This window comes from Musca vetustissima, unplaced genomic scaffold, assembly GCF_032173495.1.
Source record: "Musca vetustissima isolate MV318-11 ecotype Yass unplaced genomic scaffold, APGP_CSIRO_Mvet_v1 utg215328, whole genome shotgun sequence".
Classification (NCBI taxonomy): Eukaryota; Metazoa; Arthropoda; class Insecta; order Diptera; family Muscidae; genus Musca; species Musca vetustissima.
The window spans coordinates 23,277-41,811 of record NW_026873190.1 but is presented as its reverse complement, the minus strand read 5'-3'; the positions used below and the strand labels follow the sequence as shown (position 1 = coordinate 41,811).

At 35.5% G+C, this 18,535-nt stretch overlaps 1 protein-coding gene across 1 annotated transcript; it reads right to left on the bottom strand.

Moving 5' to 3' along the window:
* Nucleotides 1–3,477: 3,477 nt before the first annotated feature.
* On the bottom strand, nucleotides 3,478–17,441 carry LOC133323313 (protein encore). Its single transcript, XM_061532257.1, has 15 exons — nucleotides 17,269–17,441; nucleotides 14,387–15,566; nucleotides 14,179–14,320; nucleotides 13,966–14,116; nucleotides 13,571–13,894; nucleotides 13,300–13,508; nucleotides 12,924–13,172; nucleotides 8,608–8,954; nucleotides 8,365–8,540; nucleotides 8,031–8,300; nucleotides 7,905–7,964; nucleotides 7,525–7,849; nucleotides 5,268–7,462; nucleotides 3,708–3,813; nucleotides 3,478–3,637 (listed from the first exon to the last, which is right to left on the bottom strand). The coding sequence occupies exons 1-15, from the start codon at nucleotides 17,404–17,406 to the stop codon at nucleotides 3,576–3,578; spliced, it is 5,934 nt and encodes a 1,977-aa protein (XP_061388241.1). The 5' UTR covers nucleotides 17,407–17,441; the 3' UTR covers nucleotides 3,478–3,575.
* Nucleotides 17,442–18,535: the final 1,094 nt, after the last annotated feature.

The following is an 18,535-nucleotide window of genomic DNA, read 5'->3' as shown; positions in this document are numbered from 1 at the left end:
CTTGTTATAATTGTAGTCCGGTTCAATAAATTAAGGAAGAAAAGAGTATGCGAAATGTTCTACAAAAAAATCCTCATTCGATTATATTGAACAAATGTAATCTCAAAAAATACACACAACAGATACAAATCACGAGCAATTTCTTCATGTGTAATAGGGCCCCCAGGAAAAAAATATCATATGGCGAATTATTCCTTCGAGACAAAAACAAATGGTTTTTGTTTTGATACATCGCCTTATTGTTGCATCATGGTCGAGTCTATGTCTTTGGCACATAGTAATTCGACGAATTCTTTGGCAGACACTCTTGGCTAGAGCAATTGGATATACCCATAGCTTCACTTATGCTTCTTTCAAAATCATGTTGGGACATTTTTAATATCCATTGTGTTATGATAATAGTTGTGTCTGGTTACTTTTCCAGTAACATTTATTCAGTAAGTTCTAGTTCAGAGAGTAAGCCTTTCTTACTCTCTTTTGCGATAATACTGAAAAAAGTAAACAGACAACATTTAGTAAGATTTAGCAAATAAATAGCTGATTCAAGAAAACATTTGGTTTGCGCCAAAATAAACAACAAACAAAGGACGAACACAATTATTTGTATAAAATGAATAATAAAAGAAAAATTGATCTCGTATGTTCCCCGGGAACATTTAAGCTCCCTGCATCAATACATTGCCCTCTATCTGGAACTTGCCTAAAAATATATAAGGAATTAGTTTCCAATTTAATGAAACTTTGCACTACTTACGAATTTTCTTCCATTTTCTGTAATTAACTTCAAATTAAACATTCCAAATTAAAAAAAATGTTTTAAATAATTTTTGTGAATAAAATTCTTTCAGTAAACTCCAGCAACTTTGTTGTTGTTCAACTGTCAAACTTGCTCTCTCACTTGACTCTCTTTTACTGGATTTTTGTGTAAACAGACAACATTTAGTAACATTTGGTAACAATTGTTACCAAATATCGAGTTAACAGACAGAGCTAATATTGATTGCACACACAGCTTTTACAGATGAACAGGGAAAAGCTAAAAATGGGAGCTGTAATTTCGAATAAAATAGAAGAAACAAATTTATGGGGGAACAATAATAACCTTACAAAAACGGAAACGTCACAGTATAGCAAAGTTGCAACACATAATAAAGAAAGTAGATAAGAATTGGCAGCTTTAGGAATTAGAGGAGATAAAATATCGAAATTAAATGATTCAAATACATATTAATCTCGCAGATTTCTTCCTATATATATATTTCAATGTTGTTTAAGCCATCATGCAAACAAACAATTTATTCTGTTATTTAATAATCTGTTTGTAGTTGTTTCCCCAAATTGCATCTACAAATAATTAATTTATGTTATTTTATTTGCAAAGCCTTTTTGCAGTGGACTCTCGATATTTCTCATTTCTATTTTTGAGAAGGTAAAATAACATAAAACATTAAAACAATTCAAAATTAAATTACACATTATAAATAAAATTACGATATGATAACATGAATCATCTTTTATCTCTTCATTCGGAATAGGGCGTGAAAGAGAAATTAAGACATGTTTCTTTCTAAAAATAGAAGTTAGAAATATCTAGATTCCACTGTAAAAATGCTTCGAATTTAAATGAAAATTAATGTTTGAAAATGTGTTGTTTAATGCTGTGTAATTTAATTTTTTGCAACGTAGAGCTTTACCTATACGCATACATACAACGTCATTCCTTCACAATATGCTAAAGCAAGACAACATTTGCCGGGTTAGCTGGTTATAACAAATCTAAAATAAAAAGAAATAAAACAGAATAATCATGCATAAGAAATATCTATTTATAATTGAAAAGTGTTATAAATTTTGCAGGAATTTATTGATGTTTTTGGTTTCGAAAAGATAACAATTCTTGCATATGATACAATCAATCAAATCAATTTTCAGTGAAATTTTTATAAACAAAAATTAATGAAAATTATAGTTAAATAATAACATATATATGGGTAAATAATAGTAATGGATACGGGTAACAATACAATAACGCTTTTATTTACAATTTTCTGTATATGTATGTACATTTAATGGTCAAAACATACACCATCCATTGCAAGAGAAGGTGGAGATTAAAAACATTTCCGAATGAGAATTATAACAAATATGTGATAGTGTTCGATTATTATTTACTCACTGAGAAGAACGCTATTAAAATTGCAGCGTAGGCCAAATCTGAAATCCATGGAAAAATCCGCAATGGAGTCATTTATTTCATTTTATTTAATATGTTATATATTTTTTAAATATATATATATATTTTTTTATGTATATATATTTGAATAATTTCATTATGCTACCTTAGGTAACTATAAATATTATTTATTTTAAATATATATTGTATGTATATATAATAAATTTCTTTTTTAAATACTATAAAATTATTTGTATGATTTTATTTTTTCATTATATATATATATTTATAGTAACAGCCACATGTATCAATGAACTATATATGTATGTATTTAATTTTACATACACCGTCATTGATATATGTGACAGAATATATTTCCATGTATTTTGTATTTTTTATACATTTTTAATATGTATATATATATATGTTATTCATATACACATACATACATACATATTATATATATGTATACGTATATATAGAAATTATCATCGTGTATCATAAATAGTAATTTTTATAGTATATTTATAGTTATAATAATTAAGTTTACTCTTATATACTCAATTAAAATGACTTAATTATGTCACTGGTATATTTCTAATGTATCCGGGTCTGTAGTTATGTATATATGTGTTGTGTCGGTCAGTGTGTGTCAGTGGAGGCGTGTAATTGAGGGGAGTGTGTAAACGTTTGCTGTTCTGAGAATCGGAATTTAAAAATTATGTGTTTAATTTTTTTGCTATCGTTAGTTATTCTCTATATATTTTGATGGCACAGAAATTGTTGCACAGACATGTTTCCCTTATTAATCGAATGGAAGTGGTTGCTGCACTGTGACGGTATCATCTCAAGAAAACAGTAGTTACACCTTAATCGGTTTCGATGGTTTCAAGATCTTGTTGTTATTGTTGATGACATCTTATTGTAAGTATATGCAGTGAGTGTATCTGAAGTTGTGGATGTGGATGTACGTATTGATGAGAATTGAATTATGTGATTGTTGTCTATATTTTTGGGATATTTCTTTCTCTCTACCTATGTATTAAAGCCAATGTTTTGTAGTATTATTAATTTAATAATAAATGTGTATTTATCTGTTTTTTCCTTCTCAATGGTTGTCCGAATCTAGGATACTAGGCCAGTTCGAAAATATAAAAGAAACTGTTTTTGCTTTTCCGATGACACACGGCGTGCACCTGCTTTCCATTTCTGTTTGTGACTTCCTTAATGTTTAATGCTGCGTCAGTTTATATCTATTTTATAACTAGATCTAGTATTTTTTATTAGATTAGTTAGTTTTCATCTTGTTGTCGTTTTAACTTATTCTAATTTAAGGTTTTTGGTATAGCATCATTGTGTTTACTCTTTTGTTGTGGTCATGCCATCAATTCAACCGGGAATATCAACGGGGTCGTGTCCCTTTGTAGTTGGGATTGGGATGGCGACCTGGATGCCGAGGCTGGGCTGTGAAACAAATAACACGTTTTAAAATAATTTTGTTTGAATAGTAAATTGACAAATAACACTAATTTACCTGGTATCATCATGTTCATTGCTGGGTACATGCCCGCTACCTGTGCAATGGGAGGTCTTAAATCTGTCGATGGAGAGCGACGACTATTTGGTAAAGCTACGGAAGGCTGTAAATAAAAGAATAGATGAAATACAATAAAGAAATGTAGCGCGAAACGTAAAAGGATTTTTATTTCCAAAAAAAATTATAACGGAGGTCTGTATGAAAGTTGTGTCCAAAATTGTATATCGATCAAAAATCCATAAAATTAAAAATGTATCATTTTGTTTGATTCAAGACAAAAAAATATTTTTAGAACCAAGCTGTTGGTCGTTATTCACTCGATTTCATTCGATTCATTTTCATTCGAAATTTCAATTGCATTTAATTTGAGAATACTACCTAAATTCGAATTATTTCATTCATACCGCAGCACTATAGGTAATTTCGGCAGTTTTTATGCAAAAAATCATTCTGAAATGAAAGCCTTCTAAATTGATACCCATAGGTCTCAAATTGCGATTTGTTTGCGTTTTTCGTGATATATAATAATTTTGGAGAGAACTTCAGAATAAAAAAAACAATAAAATTTAAGGCAAAGAACCATATACAACGTCCCCGCAAGTAAAGTTATTAATAGCAACAATTTGGACAAAAAATACATCAAATTAAAGAGGGAGTTAGGTTATTTTGCATGCATTTGTCATCAAGATGAACTAAATGGAACTTTTCCGCGAAAAAACGACAACTGAATTAAATCAAATTTTGATTACAAAAACCCACATATAGGATGTCGAAGGAAAGATTATGAGAAAAACAAAAAAATGGAGTAGAGCTTGGGTTCCTCTTAGAATATAAACCATACGCTTTTCAGCATTACAAATAAAAAAGTGAAAATCTGTGTTTTCTCTTTCTTGTACATATAAATCATTTAAAAAGTCAAAAAATCGTTTAACACCACCGTAATTAATTTTTGCCCCAAAAACAGGGCAAATTACCCTTAGTGCACATCAAAATAATTGAAGGTAGTATATATTGTAGAGAATAACAACTCTGCATGTAATTGCATATTCCGTCAGATATAAAATAAATATACGCAAAAATTTTTGGTTTTTATTCGACAATTTTTCAACATATAACTAAAAACGCGTAAAATTAATAAAATGCCACAATTTCTTCCCAAATATTAATGGGAATATCATTTGTTTCATTCTTAAAAGGTTTTCATTTCAATTAACACGATGTGCGCGCACAGGTCCGGTCCTAAAGTATTAAAGTTAAAATATGAGCAAGAGCAGTGCGAAAAGATCAGAAATATTGAGGCCGCGCTCAACGTGTTGAATTTATTTCAATTAACACTAAATTTATATACAATTATTTCAATACTATTTAAAAACAATGCACAAAATGTATTTATTGTTTAGATAGAATTATGAGAAAAATTGTAGCTACCGACCTACACTTTGTAATAATTAAAATGATTCAATATGTTAGTAAATAGTTCGAATTTTAAATTGCAATGGAAAAAATAAAAATGAAAAACTTTTTCCATATATAGGAAATATAAATAATTGCACTTACGTGGGCAAAATATGTATGACCATATTTAAAGTACAATCCGGATGCTCCCGGGTTGTATGTACCCAATAATGGCTGAGGATGGTGATGGTGAGCAACTGTTGCAGCAGCAGCAGCTACTGCTGCTGCATTCGCGACGTCGGCTGCTGCCGCGGCCGCTGCTGCACCTCCTAAAACGGCTGTGGTCGCCTGTTGGGGCATTGCAGCTGTGGCAGTAGCTGCCCCACCTGCAGTTGTTGCTGCTGTTTGCAAATGTGGTGGAATGTGTGCAGGCCCTCGTGCAGTTGTTATGTACAGCGATGGCGGTGGTGGTGGCGGGTGATGAGTAAGAGCAGCTTCACCACCATTGTTCTGAGCATTTATCATATATGAGGGTGCGGCATAGCAGCTGGCTGCAATCGGAGTGGCAGCGTTGGAAGAATTATGTATACTGTTTGGTGAATTATTGTTGCTATTGTCATTGCTGCTGCTCGCGTTTGTGCTTGGTGAATTGCGTTGAGAAGCCGGATTTCGCCGAGATTCCACAACACCTCCACCACCTGCGCTGTTCGAAACAGATCCCTTGTGACGGAATGCCGCTGCTGCTGCATTTAGTCGTATTGGAGGCTTCGCAACGTTAACTATTGGAACTGTACTCGGTGTCATTTCAACATTTGTCGTAGTCGCAAAATTGTTATTATTCACGTTTGCACTCCCGGGATAACTGGGTGGGCCACTTAATAGGGGGGTTTGGGGTTTCTCGTTGACACTACTACCACCAGATCGTTTAATCGAATGTGCCCTAGAGTTTGTGCTACTGCTGCCTGGCGATGCTCGGGTATCGTTGTTATTGTTATTGCCCAACAAAGACGGTGGCTTGGTACCACCGCCACCACCTCCATTACTATTGTACCCACCCGTGTTTGTTGAATTTTGACGACTTAAACTTGCGCTTTGGTAGGCAATTGTTTTCTTTCCACCTCCGCTACCATTGCCATTGTTTCTCTTCTCGTACGTATTTGAAGGATACGAGGTATGGGGACTATTGCTATTTCCACTACCGGATTGTTGATTCTGATCCACATAGAAATGTGGAGTCGAACTGGCGCTGCTGTAGTGTGCCGCATTGTTATTCATTATGGGAGGTGTTGAAAATACAGGAGGGTTACGCTGAGAGTGAAGCTGCACCGAGGGTATTGAGTGTGGTGTGCTGGGTGCCGATTGCGAGGTACTATTATTACTCGTGCCTACGGCGATTCCTGCGCTCCCGCCCCTTGTCATATAGGTGGGATTTCCACTTCCATTTTGTGCTGCATTTATAAGCGATGCCGGATCCACTATTGGTATTGCAGCCGGACCTGGACCGTGTATTGCATGAGTTCCCGTCGGTATGGCCGCATGTGGGTTCGAATGGTGAGTTGTGGCATAAAACGGCGTAATCACAGTATTAGAATGATGAGTAGTGTGTATGGCTCCTGCTGAAGTGCCAGTAGCATGAGCTTGTATTTGTGGGTTGCTGTGCTGAGAAAGAATCGCAGCTTGCTGTGCCATTCCCGCCGCAGACTGCGGACCTAGTGCTGGCGTCGCGTTAGCAGCATATGGGAACATGTTAGCCGGAAAAATTGTCGCATGTTGTGGTAAAGCATACATTGTTGCTGTTGCCGAAGTCGCACCGCCAGTGCTTAAATCTGAAGTAGTTGGTGTTCCGGTAGCTGCTGCCGGTGGTGCTGTCGCTGCTAATGTCAGTGTGGGTACTGGGCCCAATTGATATGTCGTTGCACTGACCCCATTCGGCAATGCGGTAGCTGTCAACACCTGTGGACCACCGCTTACTCCACTGCTGGAGAAGTGTGAGGGATTGGGTCGTTTTATACGGCCTGTGCCGTAGTATGTAGTACCGCTGTTGTGATTGTTTCCACCACTAGTCATAGCGGAGCCGGTGTTGACGTGCTGTTGATAGCAATTCGGCGCTGGTCCATTTTGAAGATTAGCATTCTGAGGGCATCCACCACTACTTCCTTGTGTACTACTAACATTTGAAGAACTGATTGACGGTCCAGCCGTCGAATTGAGTCCACTAGGTCCTGATACATTCACGCCGCCTGCGACGTGAGCACCATTAGCAGGCGCAGCTTGTGGTGGAGCCTGTGAAGTTAACAGTGATGTGGCGGGTACTGCTTGTTGAGGTACATAGTATGTCATGGTTTGGCCCCAGTATCCTAGAATTTATATGTTAATCCACTTCAGTTTAGAATATTAAAATTTTAAATTTTGTACTTACCGTTATATGGGTAAGGATATCCAATTGGATATGTTGTCATTGGTATTTGCTGCAGTTGACCTGTTGTTGAAGCTGGCGCCGCAGCGGGAAGTGGTGCCGCTGCCGCCTGAAACTGTTCTCCGGAGTATATCACTTGGCCAGGATAAATAGGAGTGCCATTTGTTGTTGTAAACTGGGCAGTTGGATAAGCGGCTACTGGTACCATCGTCGTGGTACCACCAGTCGGATATATTGTCTGCGTTCCGGGTGGTAAAATACCTGCAGATTCTCCCCGCTGCTGTGTAGGATCGAATACAGGCATTAAATATCCTTGAAACTCTCCTTCCTAAAAATATCAACGTTAAACACATGCTATCTGCGCACAATTCACACAGACTTACCACAGGCGGTGGATAAGCGTAGATCATTCCCTGTGGTACAGCATAAATGCTTCCATCGGGCTAAAAGAGAAATCAAATTATGGTTTACTTTTTACAATACGGAATGCGACTTTAGTGTGTCCATACCCCTTGCTGATATGTGGTAGTACAATATGGATTACTTCCACTCGGAGTATTTGTGTGAAATACTGTAGAACCATCAGGAGCCTGGTAGCTTTGGGTCCAACTAGTTCTAGGTTCCTCGGAAGACCGTTTGGTCAATGTGTCGTTATTGCTAAACGGAGTAGAGCGTGCCGAAACGGGTGTTTCACGGTTCTGAGTTTGCTGTTGTTGGTGGTGTGGATGCGTTTGTTGTTGGGTTGGAGTCACAACATTTCTGGGCGTTTGGCTTGAATTCTAAAAAAACAGTAGGATGTATTTACACAGTGAGAAGATTCATACAAGTTATTATTGCAAATACCTCAAACTTGGAAAGATCTTCCTGCTCACTTATGGGAATATTAGGACTTGTAGCTTGGTTCTTGAACTTCTGGACTTCAATACGGTCGTAGTTCTTCGTTGATGTTGTGGTAGTTATACTGAGACAGCCATTAGCCGAATTATCACATTCATCGTTATCATCTTTATTGGATGCATCTGCAATATAAGAGCAACATGCTATAAACAATATTGTAATGTCGTGTGCTTGATTTTGTCTATTTACCACCACCGTCATTGTAATTGATAGCGTCCAAATTCTTGCCAATCGCATCATCGCCTTCATTTACCGTTTGTGTTGACGACTCGGATACAGCCTCCACAGCAACAGGAGGCGGTGTTGCATCCATAGGACTGAATTGCTGTTGACATTGTTGGTGCTGCTGTTGCGACGCCATCTGGTAACCCTTGTTTGGCTTCTTTACAGTACTTTGCATAGCATGCTGTTGTGGAGAAGAGATACTCTGCGTCGAATGGTATATGGTGGAATTGGAACTGCCGCTACCATTGTTACCACCAACAGGCATGGCTTGATTTGGTGGTGGATTGGACGGGTCAAAATGATAGACAGTACTGTAACCAAATAAGAAAACGTGGAAGGAAAAAATAAATTATTTTTATCATTGTCATTCGATGAAAAACAAATATTAGCCAACAGATGATAGTCCTTATGATGTTTCAGAAAAAAATATTTTACCCATGTTCAGAAATTGCAAAAAGTGATAATACCGCTAGAAAATTTTAAGATCTTAGGGACAATATTAATTTAAGTATTGTATTGAAATAGTACAGATCTACAAATGAATGAATTTGTATTTTTCGAATGCCAGTAAATATTACGATTAGAATACTGTTAACCAATGGAGAATACAAAAAATTCCAGGTCTAGAACGAATGTTGAACTGTAGTGCTTATCGATAGCAGTAAATATTGTATGAATATATGTGTTTTCAAAAAAAGACACTGTTCGACCAACTGAATAATAGAGAAAAAGAAATGTTCTGTTCTGATTTCCAAAAATTAAAATTGTTACACTCATATCGTTCAGTATCGGAACATTTGTTTTTCACTATATTTAGTGTGTAGGGCGGTGTCATTCTATTGAACACATTTTTAAAACCAAACGTAATTCTGTTCTTAAAAAATGTAACGTCGGAGAAAGTAGTAATGTATTAGTAATTGTAACGCCATTGTCCTTAACTTTCTCAATAAACAGAAGTGGAATAACTATGTATTGGTTTATATATACAAACAATGGTGTTTAATTGCAACATTTGGGAATTTAATTTAAAATCAATATTGTTTGTAATTTGAATTAAGGGGACCCCCCCCCTTAAATTAACTTCATACCATGGCATGTGTGAACCAGGCGGGTACGCTAAACTTACGCATAGTATTACATAGGTAGGTGGCTCGAAACGGAACATTTCTTCTACAAACCAAACTTAAATTTTGCGTTGGTTCGCCTGTATGAAATGCGCTTGGAATTCTCAGATTACATGTGATATAATTCAAATTGTTTTAGAAATTTTTTCATACGAAAAGTTTGTAATCTATCTCCTAATACATTGGCCGAAGATTTACCATGTCCTAGAGATGTGTTGAGATAAATGTATATTAGGGTTATGACTTTTTTGCAACCTCGTATCCCAGTATCATATTTTGATGTGTTTTTACATAAGATAAGATAAATCTTAATTCTATGAAACAACTTCACACACAAAATCATTTGAAATTATTTTATTAACGAGAATTTATGAACAATTTTCTGAGCCATTGTAAGCACGTATGTAATTATCCACAAGATTTAGAGCACCACAAAATGACATAACGAAATGCATTTAATTGCGAAACTCTTTTGTCCCATAAAATGCGACTTTTCGTGCAAATAATAAAAATTCTACTTTTTTCGGTTTAGATACACACTGGTGGCCAAAACTATAAAAATTTTAGATTATGTATGTTCTATGTATGTTCTGAATTTACCCATTGTCAAATGTTTTATCACTGATAGATACCTTAACTGTATCTTCATGTACAGTTGGTTTTCTAATGGCATACAACATTCTTAGATGTGCTATTTCTAAGAATGTTGTATGCCATTAGAAAACCAACTGTACTTGAAGATACAGTTAACAAACATCACATGGTGGCCAAAACTAAAGCAACTGAAATTGTAAACAGAATAAATGACCTGTCACTTTTTTAAAAAAATAAACAAATAATTAGGTAATTTATTCACTTTTAAAAAACAACAAATATAAACGCAAAAATAAAAAATTTCTCTGTTGTTGATCAGTACGAACTGATGTTATTTTGTTAAAGTTATTTTTATTTTTGAAAAAGTTATACGGCATTTATTAACCTTGCAATTTTAGTTCATTTTGTCTTGGCCACCAGTGTATATGATGAAAAATAAAAAATTAATTTTCTTTCGAAAACAATATGAATTTCACGTGACTTTTAAATAATTAAAATATTGCTTAGTTTAGTCATTTATAACAAAAGCTCATCAGTTCCTACCACAACCCTAATGTATATGTTTGGTAATGTTAAAGTAAAAGTGTTATGCAGAAAAAACATTTATGGAACGTCGGATTACACAGAAAAGCATTTGCATATAAAAAGCAGAAAGTGATGTGCAAACAGATAACTTACAAAATCTTGTATTTTGTGTATTGTAGTCAAACAAGCTGCCGAATTTAAGGACTCCTTGTTTTGTGTTATGAATAGTATGTGCAGAGCGTACATGCGTAAATTTATATACATTATATACCGATAATTATTGATAATTCAATCTTGGATATCACAGCAAATCGAAGCTACAGAGATTTTAGGGATTATCTTTCAAATAATAACAACAGTCCACATTTTCTCGGGCATTATAAATATGTAATTCTTGTCAGTTCTTGCAAAACTAATTAAAATTTTAAAATATAGAGTAAATTGGGTACTTTATGCTTTGTTGGCAAGTATCAGGGTAAGGTGGTCTTATCGATATCAGTTCATTCACATACATCGATGAAGTATGGATACTACAAATTTAAAATAGCCCCAAATAAAAAATGTTGATAGAGATTGGCCCAACGATTCTAACACTGGTGGGAACAATTTGTCAGTAAAATTTACTCAGTAACGCCTTTTGAGAGAATATCTACTAGAATATCTCAAAAAATTTAAAAATTTAAATTAATTACAAATTGATATCTGTCGGTAGGCTTTACCGACTACTTTATTTTGTTGATCGAATTGCCGAAAATGTTCGTTATCAATAGTTCAGTTATTCATATTTTTCAGCTTTACTTATAATCGACGTGGCGCCTAAAAATATTCAACTACCAATCTAAACTAACTTGAAAATTATTAATTGTAAAATAACATTTGTAAACTTACAATATTTTCTCTTCCGAAGCCTACATGAAGACTCGATGAAAGGCATGCTTGATAGCCCAATAATGTGTAACAATCTGTACAAATTGTTCCTGAATGTTGTTCAATAACTAAAAGTTCGATAAATTCAGACTGATAAAATTTATTCTGCTCGTATCGTTGTCAGTAAAATGAAGAAAGTAAACAATTCAAGTTTCGAGCAATAATTGAAATATTTACATTATTTTGAAGATATTTAGCCATATGCATTGTATAGATAAACATGAATCTAAAATCCAATTATTAAAAATTGATATTTTGTATCGTGTTACGTAACAACTTCAAATTACGACCTTTGTGGAATATATCACTCATTTACTGTTATATCAGACTTCATGTTGTGTAACAATTTCATATGAATATCACTTATACAGGCTAATTGAGGAACTGTAGAAGTTTATCTGTTCTATATAAGATGTGAGTCAATTAAGTATTTGCCTTTTTTATTCATGCCGGCCTTGCAGCAAATGAGCGATATAGGGTTTATTGTGAATACAAATTTTAGATTATGATCCTATTACTCATCGTCAAACGTTTTTGATCACTGCAGTTAAGGTATCTTCATGTACAGTGGTGTTTATAATGGCATACAACATTTTTAGAAACAAATACAGCAAATTCATGTGAACAAATATTGAACAACATAGCACTATGTTTTCAAGAATTTTTATTTAAAATTGTCATAATTACTCACTTAATCCTTATCCACATTTTAAATAATAGGGAAATCATTGTTTTGCTTTTCAGAAGCCCCACAAGTGTTATGATATATTTAAAAAGGCTTATAAATAAATACCTTATTTGATTTGAATTTGCAAGTGCCTGAGCATTTGAATTTTCCAAAGCATTCTGGCCAAATTGTGCTAATTATTTCTAAATATTATTGTGAATGAATGTTGTATGCCTTTATAAACATTAATAGTTAAAATATTGAATATTGCACATGCTTCAATTAGTGGCGCGACTTTATATCCATTTGTTATTGTTAAGTGCTTGCTATGGAATATTAAATCGAATATAGACGCACACATATTCGTTCTGAGGCTATGCTAGGTATTAGTGGTAAAATTAAAAAATGTATTTTTTTGTTTGGATTAAAGTTTTGTAAATTACCCGTCTGCATTTAAGATTGGTTGTAGGGTTTGTGGATTGATCAAAACACTGCCTTTCGGCACATTTGAAATATCTGTAACAGCCCAAACAAGTCCACAAGAGGGCAGGGATTTTGTAGCATCAATGTTCTCCCTATTCGTGATGACTGAAGAATGTTGTGGCATATGCTGTTCATCATTGCCGCCATAAACATCGGTGGGCGATGGTATGACCGAATCGGACTGAACCGATTGTGTTCGTGTTTTATAGCTAAACAACGGAGTGGCAAAATTAGTTTTTATCCATGGATTGGTTTTCTGTTTTATGCTTCATCGCGAAATGTTTATGTCCAACATGGTTTAACTTAAAGATTATACAAGTCAACATTTTAACTTACCCACTACTCGAGGGCGACAGTCTCCATGATGTACTTGCACTTCCTATTGATTCTTGCTTGGAGAAGATTCGATTGTTACCTCCACTGTTTCCTTTATTAGAGTTAGCAGAATCGCCTCGCATCAACGGAGGAGCACCGCTCTGAGAAGGTCCATAATTATTATAATTATTTCCCTTTGTCGCCACACTCCCAGAACGACCATCGGGAGACTGTAATTGAAAACGTCCATATTGGTTACAAATCTCGAATATTGTCTAGCAATCAAACATACGTTTTGTATCTTGAGTACTTTTCCACTCGAACGGCCACGAGAAAATTGCTGCTGTTCGACTGAACTTGTCCAGCTGATATAATTGTTATCCTCATCCGTGCTGCCACCACAAGCCTCATTCTGACTTCGATTAAAAATACGAGAACGAGCACGGTCATAGTCTTCCTCACGTTCCTCAAAACTCTTTGCCTTGCGGTCCAACATACCACGATCTGGACATAAGTAGCTACTTTGTCGTGCCTCATCGAAACTGTGCGTGTCCCGCTTTAATATAGACTTCCGTGAATCGTCACGATTGTGTATGACCAGCGTTTTAAATCGTATCTACGAGAAGTTACAAATAAAAAATAAATACTTAAGACCTCATTTTTGATCAAATATGTATGCCAACTTACATCCGGTATGCGAGTGTTTTTAGTCGGTGCCACAATGACGCACTGTTGCGTTTCGGTGTCGACATTATGTTCCATGCCAAAAAAGGCTGCAGTTCGATGTATCAACATACGATTGTACGACGATGCTTGAGGAAATCGTATTTCGCCCCGTCTACGCGAAACAAAGACAAAAATGTTGAATGTGCACACAGAAAGTCTGACAATATTACTCACCCTCCTTCCTGCACAAATTCAATAAGGTCCTTCTCGACCTTCAGCAGAAACTGACGATCTTTAACATTTTTGTTCAACGTCTCTTTAAAGAAACTGAGCAGATCGGTGCCGCCGTGATCTGTGTACTGTTCGTTGGAATTTTCTGAATTTGTGAAGACTAAAGAAATAAAAATTGATACAAATTATCGAAAGTGCAGTGGATACGCACCTCTTGAAATAAATCCGGATGTGTTGTTGCTACTGTTCAAGCTGCCATCCATGCTGCCCCCTCCACTTGGACCACCGCCACCAGCACCACAACTACCACTGGTGTTTGAGTTATTACCTCCACTGGATCCACCACCGCTAATATTTTTCAAACGCGGCTTTGATCCTTTCGAATTAGAATTGGTGCGATGCTTTTTATTTCCACCGGTACGTTGTTGATGATGTTGGGATTGTTGCTGCTGTTGATGTTGCTGGCTGTGATGTTGCTGTGAGTGCGGTTGCTGCGAGTCCATGTAATGCATATCTTCGCTAGAATTCACACTATTTTGACTATCGTTGCGCGGACAGCGATTCTCCTTATCGTAGACAATGTACGACGTCGCCTGCTGTTGCTGCTGGTTGTGACCTCCATCGTTGGGGTGCATTTGATAATTCATTGGTGAATTATAGACGCTATTGGTTTGTGAGGATGAGCCATGCTGTTGCTGCGACGGCTGGGAGCTGTCCGTTATCTTTAAAGCTTTTTGTAAAGCACTACCTGCGTTATATGACTGTTGCTGGGGTTGACTGTAACTCTTATTGGACACAGAGGCAGAATTTGAATTGCTCGTGGCCTTATTGTGCGTATCGTTAAGTCCCGATACTTCGCCATTAGACTTTTTGTTGTTGCCCGCATTTCCTTCACTATTGTTGTTGTTGTTATTATTATTAGTTAGACTATTAGAACGTTGGTTTGGTGGCAGTTGTTGTTGCCCGTTGTTGCTGTTGTGACCACAATTGGATGCTGCTCCTCCAGAAGTGCCAGCGCCTCCACCGCCTTTGGATTTAGGAGGAGTTAATTTTGGAAACTCTGTTTCATTGCAGAGGGCAACATTGGTATGTTGTTGCTGCTGCTGCGTTTGTTGGGATAACTGTTGCTGTTTGTGTTGACTAGTTACAATCACAGATGGTGTATCTACTATTGGGGAATTGCCTCTTGTTGATGATTGTGTATGCAATTTATTGTTGTTATTGCTATTCGGTTCACCAACATCTATGTGGTGATGCTGTTGCTGGTATCCATTCGGTGACAATTGCGGCTGCGAAGAAGACTCAGATGTTCTGGGTGTGGGAGTTCGCGGTGGTGATGTAGCCTCTCGCATGGCATGACTCCGTGTCAAATGTTTTCCCTTCATGGTACCCTTAAATTAAAAAAAAAAAAAAACAAAAAAATTAATTAATTTCGATCTAATCTGGAACAACTTTTACTTTTATGAGTTTTGCCTGTAAGGGAGATGATCATTTCAATGATTTTTAAGTCAGGTTTTCCCTTTCGAGTTGAGCTTAATCATCGAAGTTTTTACAACGAAAACGAAACCTAGTGGAAGAACTTACGCACCCACTATTATGGGACGCATTTCACCGTTGGTTAAGCCACTTTGTGGCTTTACAAAGATCGTAAGTTGATAAACTGTATTCATATAGCAGTAAATACGAAGTTGCATCTGCGAATTTGTCTATGTCCGACATTTGTCTTCACTCTAGAAAACGTCATTTTCAAAACAGATTTTTGTTGTAGCGATGGAAAAACTTTTGATTTTTGTACCCAATACGGAATTTAAGACCTTCAAATCAAAGATTAAAATATGTGTGTGTGCTATGTCTAAATCTGAACCGATTTTCACGAAACTCTATGCTATGCAAAATTTCGTGCAAATCGAAAGAAAACACGTCACTCTAGACTCAATTTGGTACGCTGTTCAAATTTTAGTCTCAATCGGATAATTATTTGTCACTTTGTTGTACTATAATTTTGTTGTAGTTACGTTTTTTTTTTCAGAAAATATCATGTCAAAAGGACGTAACTGACATAAAACCTTTAAGAACGCAAAAAATAATATTTTATTCAAAAAATAAATACGACTCTGTAGTGCATTTAAACTTTGAAAAAAATTCCAGCCATACTCCATTTTTATAGATTTTATAACGTTTTTTGCTTCTCCTGTAAAATTAGTAAAAGTTTAGTTACGTTCGTTTGCATTTATGATGACGATTCGTATGTTGTTAGTTATTTGTGTGCATAATCACTACAAGAAACAATACCGTCCAAAGGGGGCACATTTTAACATTATGACTTCTACCATTAAAATAGTATAAAAATATTGAAATCGAACTTAAAAACCCGTTTTTCTATTCAAAGTAATTGTTACAATATTTCCTAATAATTACAATTTATAAAAGTCCAATAGCTATGAAATACTTGTATGGGGAAAACTGTATATAACAACAATGAAAACGATAAAATTCTATCTTCATACCTAAACCAAAAAGTGTCTGACTGAAAGGTAAGGCACAGAACAGCCTTGAACTCTGCATACAAAATTGCGTAATTGTTTGTATATAAACATTACAAATTTTCTAGGAAACTCGTGGTGATTGACACACAAACTCCTAGAAAACTCACGCTTAATATGAACTTTCAACGATGCATGTCTGGATTTTTTGTTTTTCCACCATTCGTTCGTCTTCGTTATCGACTAACCACACAATAACCCAATTTGTGGACACAACTGCCGTAGGGAAGTGTGGATACACACACTCTACCTTCTATAGTCATTCTCAACAATTTTGTCGAATACTCCCCCCATCCCCCAAGTTCTAACCTTGGCACATCGAACGAATTAATGACAGCAGCACGAGCGGGCTAACGTGCATGTGTGCGTCTTTCCATAGCTCTGTGCGAAGTCCTTTGAACACAATGGAAATGAAACATGCGCACAGACACATTAGTTTGTTGGGAAAATTATCGAGTGACTCAGAATTTGGCGACTACACAACGGATCGGGAAATGTGCAGTAGAAGGATCCCACATATGCTTGGAATATATGTCTCTCAGATACTTACCCTTCGATTCATTCCAAAACTGTTTTGCCTGCCCAATGACTCTTCGCTATTGTATTCCTTTTGTTGTTGGGCCTGATTGGATGAGGACATGTTTGGAATATTTGTAGCCACGGCTACTTGAGACTTTGTGGAACTCATAATCACAGTTAATGTATTTTATTTTATCTGAAAAAAAAAAAGAAAGAACCCGTAATTACATTTTAATAAACAATATTCACGAACAACAACAAACTAAATTATACAATTATAAATGTATGTACTAGTGCGTGTGTGTTTTGAAGTTTTTAGCTTGTAATTAAATGTTAGATTAGTAGAAACGTAAATATAGTGTCAATGTATTATACATATAATAGAACATCTCCACAATAAAAATGCAATATTTCTTTAACGTAAAGCATTCACAAACAAAATGTTGTAGACTGAAAATGCGAATTTGTTAGCGTTTGTGTAAGTTGTGCACCTCAAACCACCATGGCATTGAGAAATTGAGAAAATATGTATGTATATATGACGGGTTGTTTAACCGCTATTTATAGCTTATTGCGTGACTATTATTTCTTCCTGGTGCGAGAGAAACAGGATATTGTCTTTAAAATGAACAAATCGCACAGTGAGTTAAAACGTTTCTCATGTTGTCAAACGACTTTAACTACTAATCGATATTTCCAACATTTTCATTCATTCCATTTATTATACTTTTGCATGTATGTGTATGTCGACGAAGCCGAGTGATATTTTGAAAGCCTAAACTCGAGGTTTATTAATAAGATTAAGTTTTTTTTTTGAATGTAAGGTCGCCAACTTAAAAATAATATTGCAATCCTCACCCATTTCCGGCCCTGACGATCGAGAGGCCCTCACCATGAAGGGATGTGAAACTAGAAAACTACCGGCTACACTTTTCAATTTTAACAATTTTTAGCCGGTCGTACCTGAATATACTATAAAGTTCAATTAAATGTGAAACATTTATTTAAACACGTGTATACAAACATACTGTCTTTTATAGACCTCAGATTTTGCTAAAATAAAGTGAAGGAACATTCAGTTCAATTTCACCTACCGAAAACTCGACCCGATATTGTAAGGATAATTATAAACATGCCAATTAATTGGCTGATTTTTTAAAATTTTAGACTCTTTAAGGCAAAACATATTTCTTTTTGGACCAAAAATTGCATTAAAACGAACTGAAAAGTTTTAATGACAATGACACTCCGTATTGTGTGTTTAGATGTTGTAAAGGGTGACATATTAAGAGTTATAG